Source organism: Myxine glutinosa, chromosome 14, assembly GCF_964187855.1.
Source record: "Myxine glutinosa chromosome 14, kmMyxGlut1.1, whole genome shotgun sequence".
Taxonomy (NCBI): domain Eukaryota; kingdom Metazoa; phylum Chordata; class Myxini; order Myxiniformes; family Myxinidae; genus Myxine; species Myxine glutinosa.
The window spans coordinates 8,371,694-8,397,778 of record NC_136274.1 but is presented as its reverse complement, the minus strand read 5'-3'; the positions used below and the strand labels follow the sequence as shown (position 1 = coordinate 8,397,778).

The following is a 26,085-nucleotide window of genomic DNA, read 5'->3' as shown; positions in this document are numbered from 1 at the left end:
GTCAAATTGAAAAGCCCATTTACACCGCGTCAAGAAGCGTGCATGTCATCACCTCAGGATAAAGCACCTTCTTTTACACCAAATATGAATACAGCGTTTATGGAGGTTAGCAGGTGCAAGCCTAGAGGACACTAGAGGACGTACAAGTCAAGTACAAGTGATGGCATTTGAGATGGCGGAACGACCAAAACACGTCAACGACAAATCCCTTGTCAGTTGGGATTGAAGTAGAAGTCCCCAACTGTCAAGGGATTGTCGTTGACGTTTTTGTTTGAATGGCTGCCCAGCAGAATGCCATGAAATCATCTGGCATGGCAAAGGTCTACTTTTGACTGGGCCAAACGGAATAAAAAATTGGAAATAATTTTAGCAGAGTTGCAAGACGTTAATTATGCCGACGGAGTTTGGTGACGATGTATGAAATGGTGACAGAGGATATAGGAAACTGGCCATTCACTGTTGCATTTATTTATGTAGATAATATACACGGATGTGAGATTCATGTGTGAGATTCATTACACCTGAAGCAAATGGCTTCTGGAGTAGGCCCAAGGGAAAGGGAGAGAGTGGAATGTAGAGATCAAACATCACCAAATCACATTAAAAATGTGTTTTATATATTGAATACAAGCACATCTCATGTAAATTAATACCACTGTTACACTGGAGCTTATTATTATGACGGATGCAAGTGCACAGAAATGCCTCATCTACAATTGAAGATGGAAGTCATGCAAAATGCACATGTGTCACATCAAACCCACCCTCGAGTTAACAAATTTGCCATAAAATATTAACCAAGTATACTTCGAACTATGCGCACGGGGAAGTAAAGTAAAACAAACGAAGAAAAATGTCGTGCATAGCACGATATTTGTGAAACCCGAATAAACAATATGCTTCCAGGTTTGAATAAGCCTGGTGTTGGCTTAGCGGTTAGGGTGCCGGCTTGGGATCCTAGGATCCTGGGTTTGAATCCCGGTCGATCGCTGAGTACCAGTTCACTGGTAATTCCCTGTGTGTTGCAAGAGGCGACTAACAGGGTTGGCTGCAGGAAGGGCATCCAGCCATAAAACATTGCTTCTAAAAGGGGACCACGGTGCCCAAAAAAGGACAACCCCTACTCTGCGGGGAAAAATGGCCTCTATAGGTGGTTCTTCTTTCTTCCAGGTTTTAATAGGTGAACCAATTCAGTGACCCAATATGCAATTTATGTTCAAACGAGCAGCGTACCCAACCTCTGGGTGGCCGGAGATTGCGGATTCCTTGCTGAAAGAAAGAATAGTTTGTATATCACCTCTCTGCATCACCTCAAACATCACCTCTCTGCCAATAACCTGTATGAAACATTCCAATCCGGATTCCGCTCCAACCACAGTACTGAAACTGCTCTCCTCAAAATCACCAACGACCTTCTCCTCTCCTCTGACGCTGGCAACCTCAACATTCTCATCCTCCTCGACCTCAGCGCCGCTTTTGACACCATCGATCACACCATCCTCCTCACCCGACTTGAAACCACCTTTAACATTACCGGCACTGCCCTCTCTTGGATTAAATCATACCTCTCTGACAGACGTCAGTTCATCTCCATCAATAACTGCAAATCCCCCACTGCTCCCCTCCCCCAAGGTGTCCCCCAAGGTTCAGTTCTTGGCCCCCTCCTCTTCATCCTTTACCTGTCCCCCCTCGGTCACTTAATCCGCCGTCATGGTCTCCAATTCCACTGCTTCGCCGATGACATCCAGCTTTTCATCTCCACCAAGTCCATCTCCACCACCACCCACTCTATCCTGACAAACTGCATCACTGAAATAAAATCCTGGCTTCAAATCAACTTCCTCAAACTTAACTGTGATAAATCTGAAATAATCATCATTGGCCCAAAAACGCTCACCAAGTTCACCCATAACTTTGCCCTCAACATCGACGGTTTCCCAGTATCCACCTCCCCTCACATCCGGAATCTTGGCATCATCTTTGACCAAACCCTCTCCTTCGACAAATACACTAAACAGATCACAAAGACAGCCTTCTTTCACCTGAAAAACATCGCCCGTCTCCGTCCATCCCTCTCCTCCGTGGCTGCAGAAACCCTCATCCACGCCTTCATCACTTCCCGTCTGGACTACTGCAATAGCCTCCTTTATGGTTCACCCTCAACAATCACCAATAAACTCCAATACATTCAGAACTCCGCTGCCCGTCTACTCACCCATTCCCGGACCCGTGACCACATCACCCCCGTCCTTTACAAGCTTCACTGGCTCCCCATCTCCCAGAGAATCCAGTACAAAATCCTCCTCTTGACCTACAAAGCCCTCCATAACCTGGCCCCATCCTACCTGGCTGACCTCCTCTCCAGACACACTCCCACCCGCAACCTCCGCTCTGCTGGTACCAACCTCCTGACCCCCCCCCATCCGGACCAAATTTAGATCCTGGGGGGACAGGGCCTTCTCCATCGCTGCTCCCACCCTCTGGAACTCGCTACCTCACACCATCAGAGACTCCTCCTCACTCACCACATTCAAAACATCACTCAAGACCCACCTGTTCAACACTGCATTCAACATTTAACCCACAGCATCTAACCCCTGACTATCTCCTCTCCTTCTCCCTCCTTTGTGCTTTGAATATTTCCCTATTGATTCTTCTTTTTTTGCAATTGTCTTTATGTTTTGCTATGCATTATGTTTTGCACTCTGTCAAAGCATCTTTGGGCTTCCTGAAAAGCGCTATATAAAATAAATGCATTATTATTATTATTATATTGCAAGAAGACTATAGATGTTTGTGTGGAGTGCTTGCTCGATTGCTTAAACCACTTGGCGAGTGCGCTACAATAAACTTGGTAAATGAACACACCCCAATATTCTTGAGGCCTGATCCTAGATCTACTGTAATCTATATACCCCATAAGGGAATGACCCTTCCTGCTGCTCCCGTAGAGAACGGATGTACTAGTTTGGATAAATGGTTCAAAAAAGAGATGACAACCAAAATGTAAACGTTCAAATTGAGCACGTCATATGGTCTTTGCTAATGCAGCAAGATGCTGCCATTTTAGTTACCAATATTAAAAGATACATAAATGGCTTTGTGTAAAACGAATTGGAAGCATACTCCGAACAAAATGCACGCTCTGATAAATGTCCAGCGCAGCGTTGTCGTTTTCGGTCCTGCAAACTAGACCTGAGAGTTAATTGGAATCCTGGTTAAATATTCTAGCCAGTCAGAGTTGCAAGATCTACCAATAAAAGTGCTCTAACCCTCAGAATGTATCAGGAACACATCGATTGCATCCAATTGTTAACACATTTACCCAAGCAAAAAATTTGTGAAGCAAATCAGTCTTTCAAATGCACGACCCATCTATCACTACCGTGTGTGCTCTCACATACACATCTATGATGTCTTCGACATACGTGGATTCTTTCCCATCTTGTTGCTCATTTTCATGTTATCCCCCCTCCCTTCCATGTGCGCCACCTACACGCAAATACCCTGTGGTAGTTTGTGAACCTGCTGCACTGCATCATTCAGCTCCTCCATGAGCCTTTGCCCCTGTATATAAAATAAATAAATCTTAAGACCGGTTCCCACACAGGCTTAACATCCTTTACCGAACTCTCTTCCTCGCCTTCCGAGTCCAGGTCCAAGGAGCGGGCTCGCTTGCGGCGGTGAGTCTTTGGCAAGCCGACCTCACGGCGTGGCGGAGCTCTTCCCGTGGCTCTAGGTTCTTTATCTGGCTCAGATTCTGGTGTGGGAGATGGAAAAATGGGCAAAGTATGTGGGAACAAGAGTAGACCAATCAGCCAAACTGTCACGTGCAGAGGAAAACGATATGGTGTGACAGCACATCAACACACCGACACTCCTCAAGCATTTTACTCGAGTTAAGATTCACAACTACGAACGACATCCACTTTTTTCCACATCAGACCTTCATCCAATTCCTCTGCCAGAGCTGTAGGTCGCATCCTCTTAGTGTCTGTCATTGCGGCGGGTTCGGCAGGCTCCTTCCGCTTTACCTACAGAGGAAATAGGCAGAATATACATCACATGACGCATCGTGTCATTTTCAGTGTGGAACATTTCAAAACAAGAGTCATAATTACAGGAACAGAGATAAACGAATTTCCCTTCTTTTTTCCCAGGTTGTCCAGAAATCGCTCATTCCACAATCACGTTGACATAACTTATCAGACGTGTTGATGAAAGCATTGTGATATCAGTATTATTGTTAAAAAGATCATTCTCGAAAGCGCTCCACCGTCTTAAGGTGGAGCGAATGTCACAAACTCACCCGAAAAGATGGCAGACGGAGACCTCTAAGGCCTAGTCCTGTGCCTTCGGGACCAAAAGCGCCACCTTTGGCAAGATTGTCAAACATGGCCAAGTTCAAGGTCTCCTTTGGTGGCAGGCGCTCTTCTTCTTTGGACACTGCAACTTGCTGTGTTGGCTGCTCGCTCTAAGGAAATGGGAGGGTTGGCAATGAGGAAAGGAAATCTTCACACAGCTCAAAGGCACAGTTATAAAAAAGAAAGAAAATGTCATTGGTAGCACAACAACATTACATCATAAAGAACCAAACAAACATGTAAAATTGATCATGTAATTGTTGGAGAACTGTTCCAGCGTTCATTCCAAGTGCCGTTTTGGCACGAGGGATGTGAGGAACACCTGATTGCAAGTTTCCACGTAACGTAATTGCCTCGTGCAATAATCGTTCAACACGTGTAACTCAACGACCCTTAGGTTTTTAGAGGTGACACGAGGCATTCTGAGAAAAGTTGCAACAGTCTTTACGAGACACCAATGTTTGGGATCATCCACAAAAACACACCGATCTGATTATATTCTTTAACAACCCATTACAATGCCACGTCTATCAGAAAATGAAAGGAATAAAACCACTGGACACCTTCATACAGGGTCTTCCATTAGCCATGTTGCAAGGCTTTTTAACATGAGGAGTGGAGCTATTCATGATCTCAGAAAATGTTATCAGGCCACTGGATCAACAAGAGATAGGCCAAGAAGTGGACGTCCCAGGATAACGGCTCCCGTTCAGGAGCGATACATTCGCACGACCAATCTACGCAATCGGTTTCAAACGGTTCAGAGTACTGCAAGCACACTTCCTGGACCTCAGAGGAAAAATGTCAACACTGTCTTGAGGCATCTCCATGATGCAGGAATCCATGCCCGTCATCCTGTTCAGTGTCCAAGACCCACGGCACATCCAAGCATGCTTGCAGTGGTCAAATCTGCATGTCCGATGGACACAGAGGCAATGGGCAAGTGTTATATCCTGTGACGAATCCAGGTATCTCCTTGAAAGGCAGGATGGCCGTACACGGGTCTACAGAACACAATGAGCGATATGCCCAAATCGGTGCACAGGAAGCCACACATCTTGGACATGGAAATGTCATGATGTAGGGTGGAATTGCTGAAACCTTTTGCACCAATTTTATCCGTTGCCATGGCAATGACAGCAGATCGATGGATCAGGAGCCGATTCGGGTGTGGAATGGCAATCCCCAGGCTCAGATTTGAGTTCTCATACAGTGAATGTGATGACGATGCAATGCAGTGATTATTGCCGGAGGTGGACATATAGTACTCACTATTGAGATTGTCACTTAAACGTTGTATCTTAAACGTTGGAATGTGAAAACATTACGTGATTACGTCACAATAAATTGACATGTATTTATTCAGCATTTATCTGTCAGAGCCTTCCACGTCATTTGTCCATTGATGTCACACAAATAAATCGCATCAACAACAAACACGTGTTCGTTTGGTTTTAGCTCAACTGGACTTTAGTCCGGTGAGCTTATGCGATCGAGCAGTGTCCAATTGTCAGTGAGTGAGTGAGTCAATGAGTCTGTAAACACTTCAGTCATTATCGCTTCAACCAAACATGTTTTTGATAAAACTTGGCCAGAAAATTCATATCTGATGCCCAACGAAGGTGAACTGACCGCATCAAAATGTGCACTCATAAAGGAGGTCTCACAGTTTCTCTCAAGCCAATCTGATTTTAGTTTGAGCTTTTCATTACTTTCATCTCCCTTTCTAATAAGATGTTCAATGTTTTTGATGAAATTTGCAACGATTTGAAAATGGCTCCATGGAGACGGAGCTTTAAAGACTCAAAGTCAAAAGATGTGGATCCGACAGTCTTCGACTAAAGCACCCTGGTCATTACTGCTACAGATTATGCATTTCCGTTTACTTTACCTTATATTTTATCCAGGTTTTGTTGTTTCCCCCCCACAACCCACAAAATTTACTCCATATGTTTACATGACGGAGGTTTTCATTACATGTAATGTTTTCACATGTGATTTAGAAATAAAATAAATTAGAAATGGAAACATCAAAATAAAAAAGGTCTTTATTCGTTAATCCTATGCTTGAAGCAAGTAAAAACAATTAAGTTCACATACCGAGTCGTACACGTGCGCCTCGCTGTGCTTTACAACAAGAGTCGGCCATCATCCTCGGTTCAATGATTAAAGTTGTGTTAAGACAATTAAAGAGACTTCAAAACATGAAGCAAGATGCACCTTGGATGAACAAGCAAGCAAACAAGCAAGATGCACCAAGCGTGGATGTAGATGCCCTTACGTTTCTCACCTTTGCCTTACTTTCGCGCAACTCCCACCAGTGGTCAAAGGTTTTAAATGCGACCACCTCAACCATCTTGCGGTGAATATCCTTGGTCATGATGCTGTGCAGGTCTTGCCCCAGTGCCTTTAAGACTTCGTCGACCATCATGCGATGGGGTTCTTCAGCAGGCGGCATTGGAACGGTCTGCTGTGGAAAGCCGGCTGGAAATCCGTACAAGTAGTCCTGCGACGTAGTCGGCATGCCGGCGCTGAGGTCCCTGCTACGGAACGCCCTAAACTGCGCATGGCCAGGAAACGCGGCAGCAGAAACTGTAAGCAACACAGGTTGGGAAGAAGGAAGGTACGTTGATGTTGTTGTTAGCAACCAGAAATGTGAATGAACATACAAATGGCTCACATCAGCGTTTATATACACATATGTACATATGTACCATACCAGGCTGGCTGGATAGCTTCAAGGTATGCACACTCTGAGCTGCCTAGTCTGGGTTTGAATCTCAACGCAGCTATACACTACCAGCCTGGCATGTCGCATGCAGGGCGAAGCGTTGTTGTCTGTGCAGTCCCACGGACCCATGGCGCGCTTCGCAAATGTAGATGGGTTATCGCCAGCACCCTGAATGATTCCACCCACAGTCATACAAAAGAAGAAGACACTATTCACTTTTCCTTTTCCATAAATCTGAGAGTCACATTAATTCCGGGATCATCACATGATCTCCGATCTCTAGAGATGTTTCAAGTTTTTCTGCCCAAAACCTCCATAAACATTGGGTTCACAACCTCGGCAAAAATTTCCAACAGTCCTCAATGAGCACGACAGGTGATGTATTTAGTTTTCGCAGTTGCCAATCGAGAAGGCAAAGTTGCTGGTCACGTCAATTATAGGTGTGTTTCAAAATATAAGCATTTCGATTGATGATGCAAGCGTCGCGTGACCAATTTCCACAATCATGTTGGTCAAAGCGACGTGTGAGCGTTTCCAAAGTTCCTGTTATCAAGGAAATGTTTTAATAGTTTTGGCTGATTCAATGACTCGAATCACACAAGCTCATGGCACATACGGTGACTATAAACGAACAGAAGAATAGTTTCCGGCACCTTTTACAGGTTTATTACATGCATGGCACATACCACACATGACAGGAAAGGATGTACAACATTGAACTTGTTCCTTTCAATACATAACTTTCAAAATGACGTGTTTCCACCACAATTGCCCAGCACTCATGCTCAGAAAACCCCAGTAACGAAGTAAATCGGGTCGGCCTGGACATCTTTCGTGTTCCAGATAATTATTGTAGAATGAAACGACTAAAAAAAAACTTTTAAAGAAGCTGAAAGTACTTGGAAGCGTACCTGTGAGAAAGGAGTGTGCTTCTGCACAACGAAACAGTTGGTGAAGTTCCTGATCAACTCGTCCAAAGAGTCCGTATTGCAAAAACTCCAGACAATGTGGGCCCGTGAAAGGCCGAATATGATGCGTTCTAACCAAATCTTAGAGATTGCGAACACCGATGGCAAGGTCATATCTGGGGCTTATCGGTGCACAGAGTAAGTTTAAAAGGAAGATATTTATGGTTAATCATGTTTGGGGGGAGGGGACTTTTATGGGCTACGAGTGCCAATATACACATACACTCAGTGTAGAAATAATTAAGAACACCTTCCTAATATTGAGTTGCACCTCTTTTACGCTCAGAACAGCCTCAATTTGTCAGGGCATGGACTCTACAAGGTGTCTAAAGCGTTCCACAGGGATGATGACTCCAATACTTCCCATAGTTGTGTTAAGTTGGCTGCGAGTGGATTTCTACTCTGAATAGCTCGTTCCATCTCATCCCACAGATGTTCAATTGGATGGAGTTCTGGTGACTGGGCCACTGCAGTAAGCTGGATTCACTGTCATGTTCGTTGAACCATTCCAGGACAATCCGAGCCTCATGGTGTGGGGCATGATCCTGCTGAAGAAATCCATTCACAGATGGATATACCTGCTGCCATGAAGGGATGCATCCGATTGGCAACGATGCTCAGATATCCTGTGGCATTCAAAAGTTGCTCCACTTTTATCAAGGGGATCAGTGTGTGCCATGCAAACACACCCCACACCAACACACCACGACCACCACCAGCCTGCAATGTTGACACACGGCATGATGGATGCATGTACTCATGTGGTTTGCTCCATACCCTGGTCTTCCCATCAGCGTGAAACAGCAGGACCCGGGATTCATCAAACCAGGCAAGGTTTTTCCAATCCTCCAGTGTCCAGTGTTTTTGTTCCTTAGCCCACTGCAACCGTATGTTCATGTTTTTTGCTGAAAGAAGTGGAACTCCGTCTTGTACGGTCGTCGGCTGCCATACCCCATTCGTGTGAAGGTACATCGAGCTGTGCATTCCTTCATGGATATTTCAGCACCAATGTTGTACTAGACCGTCAGTTGACTAAGTGTAGCCAGTCTGTTGCTCGGCACAATTTGTGTCAGCCTCCTTTGGCCTCTTTCATCAATGAGCCGTTTTCAACTACTGGCCTGCCATTGGCTGGATGTTCTTGTACACACTGGAAACTGTTGAGCGTGAAAAACCCAGCAGCGTTGCAGTTCTTGACACACTCAAACTGGTGCGCCTGGCACCTACTACCATACCCTGTTCAAAGGTACTTACATCTTTTGTCTTACCCATTCACCCTCTGAATGTCACACATACACACACAATCCATGTCTCAAGGCTTAAAAATCCTTCTTTAACCCGTCTCCTCCCCTTCATCTGCACTGATTGAAGTGGATTTAACAGGTGCAATCAATAAGGGATCGTAGCTTTCACTTGGATCCACCTAATCAGTCTATTTCATGGAAAGAGCAGCTGTTCCTAATGTTTTGTACACAGAGTGTGTATATAACTTATATATAATTATATGTATGTATAAAAAAAATTTGGGTTCCGGGGTCACAAGAGAAATGATCTGGCTTAGATCTTAGGGTCCTGAGTTTGAGCCTCTGTCATGCCGCTGAATTAACACCAGGTGCGATGACTCAGCTTGTCATCCTTTCGAGGTCGGCAAAATGGTCGGCAAAATGAGAACCATATTTCTTTTTTCTTTTTTTTCGTATACAAGATCGAGGCTCGTGAAAGAGCTAACATTAATCACACAAAAAGTCAAACCGGCACATAAAACACAAAATAAGGGGAGCGGTAGACAAGATGGGGAGAGAGGGGGAAGGACAACACAAACAACATTTGAGAGCAGGGACATCGAGAGAACTGTGGGAGGGAGAGGGCTTGGGGGAGGTGGGAGAGGTATAAAATATGGACACTGCAAGGACTTCCAGGAAAGAAGTTGGATTTCAAAAAAGTAGATCTGGGGTGAATTAGCGGGGGAAGAAAAGATCAAGGTTTTGGATGGGGGAAGATAAGAGATGGTGGTGAACAGCTGTTTTAAAGACCTGGAGGGAGGAGTGGGATTGAGTTTGTTCCAGAGGAATGAAAAAAGGAATGAAAGAGTGAAGGTGAGCAGAGAGCCTAGATTTTGGCAGTTTAACCATAAGAGGGTTGCTGGCAGATCTTGTGCGACCTGTAGGAATATTTGGGGGACAGAGAACAGAGAGAGCTGGGGGAGCAAGGCCGGAGAGGAGTCGGTAGAAGACAGAAAGACCACCAACCTGCCTGCGGTGAGTGAGTGAAAGGCCCTCGGAGTTGGCTTAATCACAGGAGATTCCAATGATTCTGAAATGGTTATAGAGAGCTATGCAGCCGCGCCCCCAGAAAATGATGCAACCGGCAGCCACAGGCTGTGCACGAACCACCACCAAGACAAATTATACTTGATTTTTGCAACTATTGGTAAAAGAAGTGTGTGTGTGTGTGTGTGTGTGTGTGTGTGTGTGTGTGTGTGTGTGTGTGTGTGTGTGTGTGTGTGTGTGTGTGTGTGTTTTATCACCACAACCGCAGTTAGCTAATTATATTGCCAGGAAATGATTTTGTTGAAAAGACGATTTTGGTCACAGATTCCAGGCGGCAGATTACACAGAAAGATTTGAGTCCCATACAGATGTCGGGTTAAAAGTGCCCGGCGAGTTTAACCGAGTCAGTGTAAACACGCACACAGTGCATGCGCAAAAGGCCTCATTTGGCATTCGCACGTCCTTTAAAAAGTCCCATGTACCTTTCAGTGGCTAGACACTCTCCATTTCAGCATTTACACGTATTGGTGATGGAACATAGAGTTAGAGTACAAGATTGGCAGATGGGGGTTCATCATGAAATTTAAGCATTTGTTTCAGATTATTGTGCTAAAGGTTGAGAGTTCAAACAAAATACTTGTCGGGTCAAAGGACTGGGGACCGACATTTGACTACATCATTGCGCTACACACTCTCGACACTCTAGTAAACACACGACACAGGTATGCAAATCCATGAATGAATGAATGAGCCAAAACCCAAAACTAAAACTCGAGGGCATACCCGTGGAGTTGTTGAGGGAAAGAGCACTTAAGCTGAGGCGTTGCTGCTGCGCAAACAGAATATCGCGCATCATCGTGCCGACACGTCCCAACATGTCTGGAGAGGGAGCAAATGGTGAAGCGGCGGCCTGCTCACGGGCCAGTCCGAGCACACGGTTCAACAGCTGGCTTTGTAGTGGGAAAGGCAGCTGCCCGGCACCGGGCTGCCGTGACGTTCTGTTCATGAGGTCAATGATCCCGTAACAATCGGGGGAAGGTAATTCTCTGGTCAGTAACGGTAAAGGTAGAGGTAGAGGTAGAGGGAGGGGAAGCTGGAAGCCAGCCTGAGGGGCCTGCACACCAAAGCCTGGAGGTGGTATGGTGAGGCTCGGAACAGGTGCAATGATGGGTGGTGGGGGCAGAGGTGGTGGTGGTGGAGGCAAAGGTACAGTGGAAGGGAGGCCTGTTCTGTGTTCTACAATTGGAGATGCCTCGCCATCCGAAATCTCCATGTCCTCTCCAGACAGCTGTCCCATCTATAGGAAAAATAAAACCATAATGATGATGAGAGGACAGACAAAAAAAAAAAAAAATCATTTTTTAAATGTATATATATGTATATATATATATATATATATCTGAGAAATAGCAGAAACTCCACAATATGAGGAGAGTGCCTCATTTGTATTAAATAAACAAGAAAGAGCAATCAAAGATTGCAGACCCTCACCAGGACATGTTTTCAGTGGTTTTTAAGGCTTTTGTGTTGAAACAAATATGGCGGCTGAACCACGTGACCGATGACATCATTATTTTTTCTCCACAATTTATCCCCAGATGACGCTCTAGAAATTTCATCTTGATCGGATGAAGTTTTGTACTTGTCGAATTACAACGTCATAATGGAGGCACCTATGACATCATCATTAACATATTTTATTCCCCATGGAGATCTTTACAATGAGCCATGTCTCAATTTTTTTTTATTCAGCACTTTCGGAGATATAGAGGTGCAATTTTTTTCGGTTTTTCCAAGATGGCGCCCATACCACACGACCTATGACGTCATAATTATCATGAAAAAAATTATACCGGTGGTGGCACCTATGGTAAAACTTTCCTGTCTATCGGACAAACGATTGCAGAGTAAATCATATTTATTCTGTGCGGACAAACAAACAAACAAACGGACTCAAATGCAATACCCTGTCCTATGGCGAGGGTAACAATCGGAAGAAATGAAATAAGTTACGGACGTAGCTTCAAGATGATCAATCTTTTATTTTCGACAAGCGTTCGGCAAAATAGGCCTTCTTTTTAGTCTTCCTCAAGTTCAACGAAAGAGTTCAACCTTCCTTCGGGACATCTCGTTGAACTTGAGGAAGGTCTTAACGACATCTCTTCTTTTTGTATGTATTTTATTTATGTATCAATATCATACCCAATGTCTTGTGTACATGCCTGCTGTTCTTGTAGACAGAAGGCCTAGTTGGTCGAAAATAAAAGATGGTCTTGAAGCTACGTCCGTTATTTCATTTCTTCTGAGAGAGAGAGAGAGTGTGTGTGTGTGTGTGTGTGAGTGTGTGTGTGTGTGTGTGTGTGTATGTATGTATGTATATATATATATATATAATACAGTGGGGAGAACAAGTATTTGATACACTGCCGATTTTGCAGGTTTTCCCACTTACAAAGCACGTAAAGGTCTGTAATTTTTAGCATAGGTACACTTCAACTGTGGAAGACGGAATCTAAAACAAAAATCCTGAAAATCACATTGTATGATTTTTAAGTAATTAATTTGCATTTTATTGCATGAAATAAGTATTTGATCACCTACCAACCAGTAAGAATTCCGGCTCTCACAGACCTGTTAGTTTTTTCTTTAAGAAGCCCTCCCATTCTCCACTCATTACCTGTATTAACTGCACCTGTTTGAACTCGTTATCTGCATAAAAGACGTCTCCAGACCGTCTCCGACCACAAAGACCGCAAAGACCGACCGCAAAGCCGTCTCCAGACCTGTCCACACTCAATCAATCAGACTCCAACCTCTCCACAATGGGCAAGACCAGAGAGCTGTCTAAGGACATCAGGGACAAATTTGTAGACTTGCACAAGGCTGGGATGGGCTACAGGACAATAGGCAAGCAGCTTGGTGAGAAGGCAACAACTGTTGGCGCAATTATTAGAAAATGGAAGAAGTTCAAGATGACAGTCAATCTCCCTCGGTCTGGGGCTCCATGCAAGATCTCACCTCGTGGAGCCTCAATGATCATGAGAAAGGTGAGGGATCAGCCCAGAACTACACGGCAGGACCTGGTCAATGACCTGAAGAGAGCTGGGACCACAGTATCAAAGAAAACCATAAGTAACACACTACGCCGTCATGGATTAAAATCCTGCAGCGCACGCAAGGTCCCTCTGCTCAAGCCAGCGCATGTCCAGGCCCGTCTGAAGTTTGCCAATGACCATCTGGATGATCCAGAGGAGGAATGGGAGAAGGTCATGTGGTCTGATGAGACCAAAATAGAGCTTTTTGGTTTAAACTCCACTCGCCGTGTTTGGAGGAAGAAGAAGGATGAGTACAACCCCAAGAACACCATCCCAACCGTGAAGCATGGAGGTGGAAACATCATTCTTTGGGGATGCTTTTCTGCAAAGGGGACAGGACGACTGCACCGTATTGAGGGGAGGATGGATGGGGCCATGTATCGCGAGATCTTGGCCAACAATCTCCTTCCCTCAATAAGAGCATTGAAGATGGGGCGTGGCTGGGTCTTCCAGCATGACAACGACCCGAAACACACAGCCAGGGCAACTAAGGAGTGGCTCCGTACAAAGCATCTCAAGGTCCTGGAGTGGCCTAGCCAGTCTCCAGACCTGAACCCAATAGAAAATCTTTGGAGGGAGCTGAAAGTCTGTGTTGCGCAGCGACAGCCCCGAAACCTGAAGGATCTGGTGAAGATCTGTATGGAGGAGTGGGCCAAAATCCCTGCTGCAGTGTGTGCAAACCTGGTTAAGAACTACAGGAAACGTCTGATCTCTGTAATTGCAAACAAAGGTTTCTGTACCAAATATTAAGTTCTGTTTTTCTGATGTATCAAATACTTATTTCATGCAATAAAATGCAAATTAATTACTTAAAAATCATACAATGTGATTTTCAGGATTTTTGTTTTAGATTCCGTCTTCCACAGTTGAAGTGTACCTATGATAAAAATTACAGACCTTGACGTGCTTTGTAAGTGGGAAAACCTGCAAAATCGGCAGTGTATCAAATACTTGTTCTCCCCACTGTATATAAAGGCTTTTATTGTCTCTGACGATAAGACACACACACACACACACACACACACACACACACACACACACACACACACACACACACACACACACACACACACACACACACACACACACACACACACACACACACACACACACACACGAAGCCCATGGTAAAAATCATACGATGGAAAAATAAAAAAAAAGGATGCTTTTTATTCTTGCTGTGATTGAAAGAGCTGAACAAATTAAAATCACATTTCTTAAGAACAAAGATATCGCATCACATCCTCGATTCATATTTTGGTACCTTGGTTCATGTCACACAAATAAAGTGCCGATGTTTAGTTCATATTGGATTACAAAATTTCCTTACCCGGAGAGGGGGGACACCCCTTTCTCAGACCCTCCTCACCCCACCTCCCATCCTCTGCCGCCTCCCAGACCTCCCTACTCCTCAATTCCTCTTCCAGACTCTCAACCCTTCCTAAACCCTCAACCCCCTCCCAGACCATTCATCCCCTCCCAGACCCTCAACCCCTCTTCCAGACCCTCAACCCCTCTTCCAGACCCTCAACCCCTCTTCCAGACCCTCAACCCCTCTTCCAGACCCTCACCCCCACTTCCAGACCTTTCACCCCCACTTCCAGACCCTTCACCCACACTTCCAGACCCTTCACCCCCACTTCCAGACCCTTCACCCCCACTTCCAGACCTTTCACCCCCTCTTCCAGACCCTTCACCCCCACTTCCAGACCTTTCACCCCCTCTTCCAGACCCTTCACCCCCTCTTCCAGACCCTTCACCCCCTCTTCCAGACCCTTCACCCACACTTCCAGACCTTTCACCCCCTCTTCCAGACCCTTCACCCCCACTTCCAGACCTTTCACCCCCTCTTCCAGACCCTTCACCCCCACTTCCAGACCCTTCACCCCTTCTCCCAGACCCTCATCTACACTTTATACCAGATGCCTCCCTGAATACTGAAGCCCATACAGTTACAAAGGCCAGAGCCTGGTGTTGGCTCAGCGGTTAGGGTGCCGGCTTGGGATCCTATGATCTTGGGTTTGAATCCCGGTCGATCGCTGAATGAACACCAGGGGGGTTGACTCAACCCGTCATCCTTCCGAGGTCGGCCAATTGAGTACCAATTCACTGGTTCGACTATGTGTCCCAAGAGGTGACAAACAGGGTTGGCGGCAGGAAGAGCATCCGGCCATAAAAAATTGCTTCAAAAAGGGGACCAAGGTATCCAAAAAAAGACCAACCCCCGCTCTGCGGGAAAAATAGCCTCTAAAGGTGGTTCTATACAGTTACAAAGGCCCATCAAGTGATCGTTACAAAGCTTGGCATTCTTCATACAAGTCTATTTTGAATGCAGCAGAACGTTGAGTCACGTGGTCCAATCACCATTCTGGCGTCTAAGCATGACGTTTCTTCCACTTCACCATTCTCCAAATTGAGGCAGTATTATAATTTTCCCAAAGGTTTGCATTAATTTTAAGCAACCTTTACTTAATAATTATAACTTTACCGTATAAAGTATGGATGAATTATATTATGAGCAACTTTTACAAAATGTATTGTCTCAGACGATAATTTCCGTGTTTCAGGGGAGAACAGACAGACCACATTAGCCCATTTAATACACTGTATAGAATATAGATTATTGTGAAATTCCAAAATCATCAGATTTATTAACAGTAAATACACACACACACACACACACACACACACACACACACACACACACACACACACACACACACACACACACACACACACACACACACACACACACACACACACATTATATATATATATATATATATATATATATATATATATATATATATATGACTTTAAATTTTTTTTTTTTTTTTATTGAGATCGTTTGAAGAAGCAAGCTGTTGCCTTCTACACCACCCAAGTTCAATTTGTGGTCCTAATGCAAACATTATAATTTTCCCATAGGTTTAGATGAATTTGAAACAACTTTTACTTCATATTTTTTTTCTCTCCAAGGAGCATTTGTGTGTCAGGGTGGGACAGACAGAACTAGCCTATTATATATACACTTGTGGGGTCATCCGTGGGAATCCCACGGGCATGGGCGTTTGTGACATTTGGACATCTTGAATTTGATGATGCACATTCAGTTTAAAAAAATGGTTACTGGCAATTTATCAGATCCACAAATTATGTAATCGACAGAATTTTTTTACTTCTGATAACATGTGTATGCATATACTTGCACATGGGAAATACAGTTTGAAATGTGTAATTACATCTCATGTAAAATGTGACTTCAGGAGCTCAAATCCTCTACCTCCCAACCCCCATCCCTACCACATCACGCACACTGCACACATGGAGGAGAGTGGGTCACACACGGGGGAGAGTGGGTCACACACGGGGGAGAGTGGGTCACACACGGAGTCACACATAGGGGAGAGTGGGACGCACACGGGGGAGAGTAAGGGGGTCGCTTTACTCCTCCCCCCTCATTCCTTTCCAACTCCTCCTCACACCTCTCCCCCTCCCCCAGTCTCCTCTCCTCATCCCTCAGTCTTCCCCCCTCCCTCAGTCTCCTCTCCCCCTTCCCCAGTCTCCTCTCCCACACCCCCAGTCTCCTCTCCCCCTCCCCCAGTCTCCTCTCCCCCTCCCCCAGTCTCCTCTCCCCCTCCCCCAGTCTCCTCTCCCCCTCCCCCAGTCTCCTCTCCCCCTCCCCCAGTCTCCTCTCCCCCTCCGCCAGTCTCCTCTCCCCCTCCCCCAGTCTCCTCTCCCCCTCCCCCAGTCTCCTCTACCTCCCCCCCCCCTTACTCCAGCAGTTGTTCCAATCGAGCAGGTATGGCAAATATCTTACTATAATTGACGAAATGTCCGTTCGAAGGTACCGCAAAAACGGCTCAACCGATCGCAACGATATTTTGGGTGGGTATTCCTGGGACCCCTGGGAGTAAAAACCACCTTTAGAGGCCATTTTTTCCCCGCAAGCAGGGGTTGGCCTTTTTGGGGAACTGTGGTTGTTGTTGTTTTTCGGTCCCCATTTTGAAGCAATGTTTTACGGCCGGATGCCCTTCCTGACGCCAACCCTTTTTGCCGCCTTTAACGACAAGCAGGGAATTACCAGTGAACTGGTACTCAATTTGCCGACCCTCTATATTGTTTTTCCAATTTTCCAATTTTCCAGTTTTTCCAAACACGATGGAATAATATTTACCGATACGAGCAACGGTACCCGACCAACGGGCGGGGCTTCAATTGGGAGGCCCAAATGAAAAGATAAAATATCAGAAATTTAAGGGTTTTTTATTTTAAACGATTTATATAAACATCCGTTAAATCATATCACACGCAAATCATCAAAATCTAAACAGTATTTGTAGAATTTCAATAAAAGCCACATCACTGTTCATATCGGTAAATATTATTCCATCATGTTTCAAATCGTGATATCAACAGTTGATATCACGATTTGAAACAACAACAACAACAACATGCATTTTAAGGCCATTTTCCCTGCAAGAATGCAGCAGAGCGGGGGTTAGCCTTGCGGTCCCCATGACAATCTTCTCCATTTTGCCCTATTTTCTGCATCTCCCCTTGTTAACCCCCTTGCCCGCATTTCTTCTTCCACCATCTTTAGTTAAGTCTTTCTCGGTCTTCCCCATCCTCTACTTCCTTCCACATTCATTTCCATCACTCTTCTCAACCAGTCACTTTCATCCTTCCTCAACACATGACCAAACCATCTCAAACTGTTTCTCTTCACAGCATAAATCACAGGCTCTATTCCCATCATCTTTCACAATTCATCATTTGGCTTCCTCTCTCTCAACGATACTCCACACATCCACCGAACCATTCGCATTTCCACTCTTTCCAGCCTTCGTTGCTGCTCTACGTTCATTACCCATGTCTCGCTCCCATAAATCATAACACTTCTCACACATGCAGCATACACCTTTCCCTTCAGCTTCAAAAACACTCCCCTCCTCGTCAGCATGCCACTCAGTTCCCGAAACTTCTTCCATGCACATCTCACTCTAGCAACCATTGCCGAGTCTGATCCACCTTCTCCATTCAGCCTGTCTCCTAGGTAACAAAATGTTTTCACACCTTCCAGCTTCACGCCGTCTCCAAGATCCAACTCAACATTTCCTCCATCTGCAGCTCCCTCTGTGCACACCTTACACTTGAATGTAGCTGCCACACTGGTTAATGACCCTCTCAAACCACTACATTTTTTATGAACCCACTCAGCGCACATTGTACATTGAATTGAGTTCACTCCGACACCATTCCTGCACATAGCATATGGCCACTTCCCAGTGCTTTCCACCTCACCACATGCTTTACCACTTGTCATCACCTTCGTCTTTCCGATATTCACCTTCAGACCTTTTGTCTCCATATATTCCTTCCAGCTGTTCATCTTTTCCTTCAGTCCATCCATACTTTCCGCAATCAACACCAGATCATCTGCAGACAACTCCCACGATAAACCCTCCTTTACGTTCTGAGCCAGCACCTCCAACACAGCTACAAATAGTAGTGGACTTAGTACGGACCCCTGATGCACTCCCACCTTCACCTCAAACTCACCACTGTTCCCGTCCTTTGTCCTTAGGCGCTCTTTTTTGTCCTTAGGCGCCTTAGGCGCCCGCGCGCTCTTTGTCCTTAGGCGCCCGCGTGCTCTTTTGTACATTGCCATCACTACTCTGATCAACCATTCCTACACTCCTAACTTCCTCAATGCCCATGTCACTACTTCGCATGGAACCCGAATCAAATGCTTTCTCCAGATCAACAAACCCACGAAACAACTTCTTCCTCTTCTCCATGTACTTATCCTGCAACTGCCTGACAATAAAAAGCGCATCTGTCGTTCCTCTTCCTGGCATGAATCCAAACTGCATTTCGTCGATCTTCACTTTCTTCCTTATCCTCCTCTCCAACACCCTTTCCAATACCTTCATTCCATGCTCCAATAACTTTATCGCTCGATACGAGCCACAGTCCAGATGGTCACCTTTCCCCTTGTCTAGAGGGACGAGGGTACTCAGTTCCCAATCCACTGGAATGCGGCCTTCTTTCACAACCAGATTACAGATCTCTGTCATTCTCTTCACACCCCAACTTCCTGCTGCCTTCAACATATCTCCCACAACTCCCGTCGGCCCTCCCGCTTTTCTACTCTTCATTGCTTTTATCGCTTCCTCAACTTCCTTCTCAGTTATCTTCTCTGCCGGTCCTAAAACTGGGTTACTCTCTATGTTGCCATCCCATTTATTCTCTGCATTCAACAGAATTTCCATATATCTCTTCCATCTTCCTTTAATTCCATCTGGGTCCACAACGATTTGTCCCACGTCATCCTTTAAGCAACTCACCCCCATCACATCACACCTCTCTTTCTCTATCTGCTTTGCAATCCTGAATACCGCTCTCTGACCCTCTTCCAAATCCAAGCGTTCTCTGAACATTTTCCTCCATGCCTCCTGCGCCTTTGCTACCTCTTTCTTTGCAGCCTTCTTGGCTGCCTTATAACTTTCATGCTCTGCTTTTTCTGCCCCCGTACCCTTCGCCTTCTGCCACTCCTTGAAGTTCTTCCTCTTCTCGGCAATCCTCTTTCTAACTTCATCATGCCACCACCATGTTTCCGAGTGCCTCGGTGGTCCTTTTGTCCATCCACATGCCTCACCAACGGCTCCCAACAGACTATCTTTCATTGACATCCAACCACTTTCAAGCTCAACCACATCATCTTCTACCCTACTCAGCCTCTCTTGTAATGCCTCCCTTACTGTCACCTCTTTCAACCTCCACACCTTCATTCTCGGTTGGTACTTCACCCGCCGAGCTCTCCTCGCACCTTTCACCCTTATGTCGCAGACAACCAAGTGGTGCTGGGAAACAGCCTCCTCCCCCGGGATCACCTTTGTGTCCCGGAGGTGCCCTCTATCTCACCTACGCACCAACAGGTAGTCAACGGTTGTCGTCGACCCACCTGACGTGTATGTAACAAGCTTATTATCCTCTTTCTGGAACTGAGTATTACAAATCAACAAATCAGTTCCATCAGCAAACTCCAAAATCCTTTCACCTTCTCCATTTCTCACACCATATCCGTAACCCCCATGAACTCCCTCAAAACCGTCCATACTCCTTCCCACATGTCCATTTAGGTCTCCTCCTGCCACAACAACTTCCTCATCTTTCACATTTTCCATCAGCTTCTCTCTTGAACTTGTCCTTCTCTTCATCGCTCCGACCAACCTGTGGAGTATATCCCAAGATGACGTTCACCAAGAGCTTTCCAATCATCATTTTCACCATCATCAACCGATCACTCAATCTAGTCACACTCACCACACTGTCTACAAACTCCTCAGAAAACAGGACACCAATGCCATGCATGCCATCCGGGCACCCTTGCTACACAAACTTGTATTTCTGTCCCTGCCTACCCTTCACCATTCTCACACCACTTCCCTTCCATCTCGTCTCTTGCACACAACATATGTCCACTCTTCTTCTGACCAATACTTCCACCACTTCTCCTGATCTCCCTGTCATTGTCCCTACATTCCATGTCCCAAACCTCAGAAACCGATCTCCACGTCGGGCATCAGACGTTTCGTCATCATAAATGGAGCGATTTCCACCCTTGCTTCGATCGGGTTCCCCACCTTGAGTTCTGACAAGAGTGAGTGGGGTCCCCCACAGGCTACTTCGGGCTATACCCTGCCCATATATAGTTGTAATTGTCATGGTTCTCTTTTTTGAGGCAATGTTTTTCTGGCCAGTTGCCCTTCCTGACACCAACCCTTTTAGTGGCCTCTTACGACACGCAGGGATACGGTGTACCTATTCTAAACCGGGGTACATACCGGTATTGTTTGATACGTATATGATATACCGGTATACGATTTGAAACACGATGGAGTAATATTTACCGATATGAACAGTGATGTGGTTTTTTTTAATTGAAATTCTAAAAATACTGTTTAGATTTTGATGATTTGCGTGTAATATTTAACGGATGTTTATATAAACCGCACCTCCAAATTGAAGCCCTGCCCTTAGGGCGGGTACCGTTGCTCGTCATATATAATGGTGATACAACAATTTTTACCGCTTTGCTTTAAAGAATGGGAATGAAGGAGGAGGAGCGTGTTAATATGTCTGGTTGAAGGCTTTGGGCTGCGAGGGGGTTTGAAGCCAGATTTTAATCTTACAGCCACCATATTGGTGCTCACTGTCACTGTGATGCGAAGCGAAAGACGCCTCAGAGCAGTCACATTAACAATCGCTATGTCGTATGTACTCCAGATACGTGTTTCCTTCATTGTAAAAACTACCAAATCAACAGTTAAAAGGATTTTGAACCGATAGCTGTTACGGCCTTGGCAAGATCGATGGAGACAGCGATCTATTAGCATATACACCGCCCAAATAGCTATGTGGAATTCTCTCATTTAGAGATTAAACGTCGTTTGAACTTTGGCCGAGGTCATTATTTACTTTTAATGATGTTTATATACGAATCGAAAAGAAGATAATTGGTTTTGGGTCGTCCTTACTGCATATCTCGTGGGATTGTGAGTTGGAGAGATGGCCATGATGGTGGGGAGGGGATGGAATTCTCTCAAGCAGGGATTTAACCCGTGTCCTTCTAAAAGGTCTTTGTCCGAGGTCGCCGAGTCTAATCGGTGCAGCCGTGCAGCGATCGGTGCAGCTGTGCAGCGATCGGTGCAGGCGTTTGTGCGGCACCCGGGAAAACAACATTGTCACAATGAAAACATCGTCACAATGAACGTTATGCGGGAATCCAAACCTGAGAATGCTGGAGACCAAAGCTGAAATTGGAAAAACTAAATACCCTATTTTACTCCTGGGGGATCCCAAGATTACCCACACAAAATATCGTTGTGATCGGTTCAGCTGTTTTTGCGGTACCTTCGAACGGACAGACAGACAGACAGACAGACGGACAGACATTTGGTGAATTAAAGTAAGATGAACAGTGATGTGGCTTTTGTTGAAATTCTACAAATACTGTTTATTCTACGTACCAGGAGAGTGTAGATCGACTCCTGACAAACTCTTCATATATAAACATGCGGCTCCGAAGTAACATGACAGCGTGTGCAAAGCGACTGAGAAACAGGTGCAGCGGCCGCTTCCGTATTACAGATTCGGCGCGCAATCTTCACACATAAACGTGTGACTGAGAAAGACGTGTAGCGGCCGCTTCCGTTTTGCAGAATTCAATCTTTTATCAAAATGGGCACCATGTACTGTTTAGATTTTGATGATTTGCGTGTGATATGATTCAACGGATGTTTATATGAATCGTTTAAAATAAAAAAAGCCTTCAATTTCTGATATTTTGCCTTTTCATTTGGGCTTCCCAATTGAAGCCCCACCCATAGGGCGGGTACCGTTGCTAATTAGAGGTAATTTAACTTTTCTCTTGGAGCAGCACAGTGTAAATCTGCCCCCTTGTCCTGTTCATTCATGAGTGAAATGTTTCGCAGAACAGTACACCCATGGAGACGTCAACGGACTCGCACCGCATTGATGATCTTCTATTATCCAATACTTCATCTGGATTCATTACAGCTGCTCTTGTATATGTTTGCTGAGCACACATTACCTTCCAATGTCTTTGTTGCTCAGCATCCGTCTGTGTTAACATTCATTGGCAGGCTCGTTCTGTTCCCTTATTATTCTATTCATTTTGGAGATAGCATTTACAAACGCGAGTGGCGACACGTAAACTATGCTCCGCCCTTCTCCCCACGTGCAGAGTACCTAATTGCAACTTTTTATTGTGACTACGTCTAAAGAATGAAACATTCCAACGATATAAAGAATACAGCTCAAATGGAAACGTCCCTGAGAAAAAAGTGCTATGTGCGGTGTATAAGAACATTACATTGCACCTTTCTGTCCTGGGAAAACCAAAGATACTCTTTTCGTAACAGCACACAAAATTACATTTTTTAAATTAAAGATTTCAAATAAACTTCTTTAAAGTGTACGTGCACATAGCTTATACAATAAGAACAAAAAAAATCTCTCGACAATTCCCAATCTGTGTTTATTTATTTATTTTACATATGTGAATTACCTGTCCATGCACACGTGAAATGGAGTTTCTTTAATGCTCCTGGATGTGAACACGATTGATTCAGCCTTGAAAACTCATGTGAAAACACCAAAAAAATGTTATTAACAATTTCACGATTTTATTTCCTCTAGAAATAAAACGCATCTTCTTTGCGTGGTGTCTAATCGCTCCGAACGAATCAGGCATTGCCTGGTTTCCTTTGCTTGAGTTGTAATCAAAATGTACCTTTGTTTCTTCAAAAAGTAATTTATGATCGAAGACGTGTCGATTCGGTCTTAAAATGCACATCAGCCACGGGTGACTTCATTTTTAAACTTGAATGTTTCGAAAACTTTTCGCTTTGCAAAGTAAAAATAGATTAAAACCAAACGTTACTAATAAATATTGTATTCCATAGTTAATTTACATAATACAGGCCTTCTCATAAAAAATGCATTTTGTTCTATAAACGTTACCTTTCATCGAATATTTCTCATCTGTGTTATTTGGGCGGTGTATGATAAACCGTGCCGATCTCGGCTATTTCCTGCCTGTGCGTTAACTTTCAACAAATCTTCTTCCCGTTTTTTGCAAACAGAGTTTAAAACCATGTTAGCAACTGTGAAAAATGAAATCAGATGGCGAATTAGATTCGAGATAAAGCCGTGAGAGAGTCTCAATGGACTTTATGTTACAGGCCTTTGAAAATGCATTTCGTTCTACAAACGGTAACTTTAATGTAATTTCCTTCCCGTTTTTTTCCACCGAGTCGAAAACCATGTTAGCAACTGTGAAAAATGAAATGAGATATCGAATTAGAGTTGAAATAAAACTGTGAGAGAGAGCAAAACACCGCGGGGCCGAACAAAAGAGGCCTCAAAACTATGCGAGTAAGCAAAATGGTGGATATTTGTTTTTGAAGCCCCTCCCAGAATGGGTGGAGCGACTCCCTCAATGGAGGAGGCCACACCCATGGACAGACTCACAGACAAAAATCACCTACGGAGAATATTATATAGATATATACACACACACATATATATATATAGATATATACACACACACATATATATATAGATATATACACACACATATATATATATATAGATATATACACACACATATATATATATACTGAAACGCAAAAGAAACTTACCACCTTTGAAACCTTTAAATATCAACAATAACACTGCGTGTAGTAAATGTGTGAACTTATTTGTGGACAATAGTGTCCTCACTGTCAGACAAAACAGTCATGGATGGTCACTTGAACCTTCAATGGTCACTTCATAGCACAGCTGTTGAACAGCCGTTTTGACTGTCAGTGATTAGCCAAGGGGTACGGGATGATTTTATTGAGCTGCACGTGATGTCTTGATATTGGCTTTAAAAAGGCCAGTGCAAAATGGGCATTTCAATCAACATGCCACGATTCTCAAGGGATCAATGGCAGCGTGCCCTGGGCATGCTGCAAGGTGGACTGAGCTACCATGAGGTGGCACGTCGCCTTGGCTGTTCACACCAGACGATATCGGCCCTGGTGGACAGAGACACCCTCCACAACTCTGCAGATGACAGACCTCGATCAGGGAGACAACGCTCGTCCCCATGCTGCTCGCTTTCCCAATGCATTTCCCCAAGGCGAGAACATCAACACCATGCAGTGGCCTGCGCTCTCCCCTGACCTGAATCCCATAGAGCACCTGTGGGATGAGCTTGGGAGACGCGTAGTTGGCAGGGCCAGGACACGGGCAGAGCTGCTTCAGACATTGAGGACTGAGTGGGACAGAATCCAGCAGCAATCCATCCAAAGACTGGTAGGCAGTATACGCCAACGATGCACTGCCTGTATCCAAAACAATGGTGGCCACACACGCTATTGAAAGGGGACTGACATTGCACCCTGTGCTGTTCTGTACTGTAGAACAAACTGATGAGATGGTGTATCTTGGTCAAAAACTTGACATGTCATCAATAAAATGCCAATGTTTCAATTAGCAATTGTTGGTTTGTTTTATTTTGAACTGTTACAATTTTATTACATTTCAAACAAGTGGTAAGATGGGCAGCCGTCATCACAGGTCCTCTGTATGGTCTTCTGGCAGTCATACCATAGTCATGCAGTCGTCTTCGTGCAGTATCATTGGAGATCCGTGGGTTTGCACGCCCCGGAGTTTCTGCCGCAGTGCGGGATGCTGGACGGAATCGATCCCGCAGGTGACTTCGGACCATCTGCCTGTCCTGCCTTGCAGTGGTGACTCTTGGCCTCCCTGATCGAGGTCTGTCATCTGCAGAGTTATGGAGGGTGTCTCTGTCCACCAGGGCTGATATCGTCTGGTGTGAACAGCCAAGGCGACGTGCCACCTCACGGTAGCTCAGTCCGCCTTGCAGCGTGCCCTGGGCACGCTGCCGTTGATCCCTTGACAATCGTGGCATGTTGATTGAAATGCCCATTTTGCACTGGCCTTTTAAAAGCCAATATCAAGACATCACGTGCAGCTCATTAAAATCATCCCGTACCCCTTGGCTAATCACTGACAGTCAAAACGGCTGTTCAACAGCTGTGCTATGAAGTGACCATTGAA

The 26,085-nt window shown here is 45.0% G+C and overlaps 1 protein-coding gene across 3 annotated transcripts in view; it reads right to left on the bottom strand.

The window, feature by feature from the left end:
* The window catches only part of LOC137439403 (histone-lysine N-methyltransferase SETD1A), a 67,093-nt gene that overhangs the window by 30,801 nt on the left and 10,207 nt on the right, over positions 1-26,085 (bottom strand). For all 3 annotated transcript variants that reach the window (XM_068135124.2, XM_068135127.2, XM_068135128.2), the window contains 5 exons: positions 11,114-11,627; positions 6,655-6,956; positions 4,310-4,474; positions 3,947-4,034; positions 3,627-3,760 (listed from right to left, as the gene is read on the bottom strand). In XM_068135124.2, the coding sequence (XP_067991225.2) occupies positions 3,627-3,760; positions 3,947-4,034; positions 4,310-4,474; positions 6,655-6,956; positions 11,114-11,627 (1,203 nt within the window). The remainder of the gene's footprint in view (positions 1-3,626; positions 3,761-3,946; positions 4,035-4,309; positions 4,475-6,654; positions 6,957-11,113; positions 11,628-26,085) is intronic.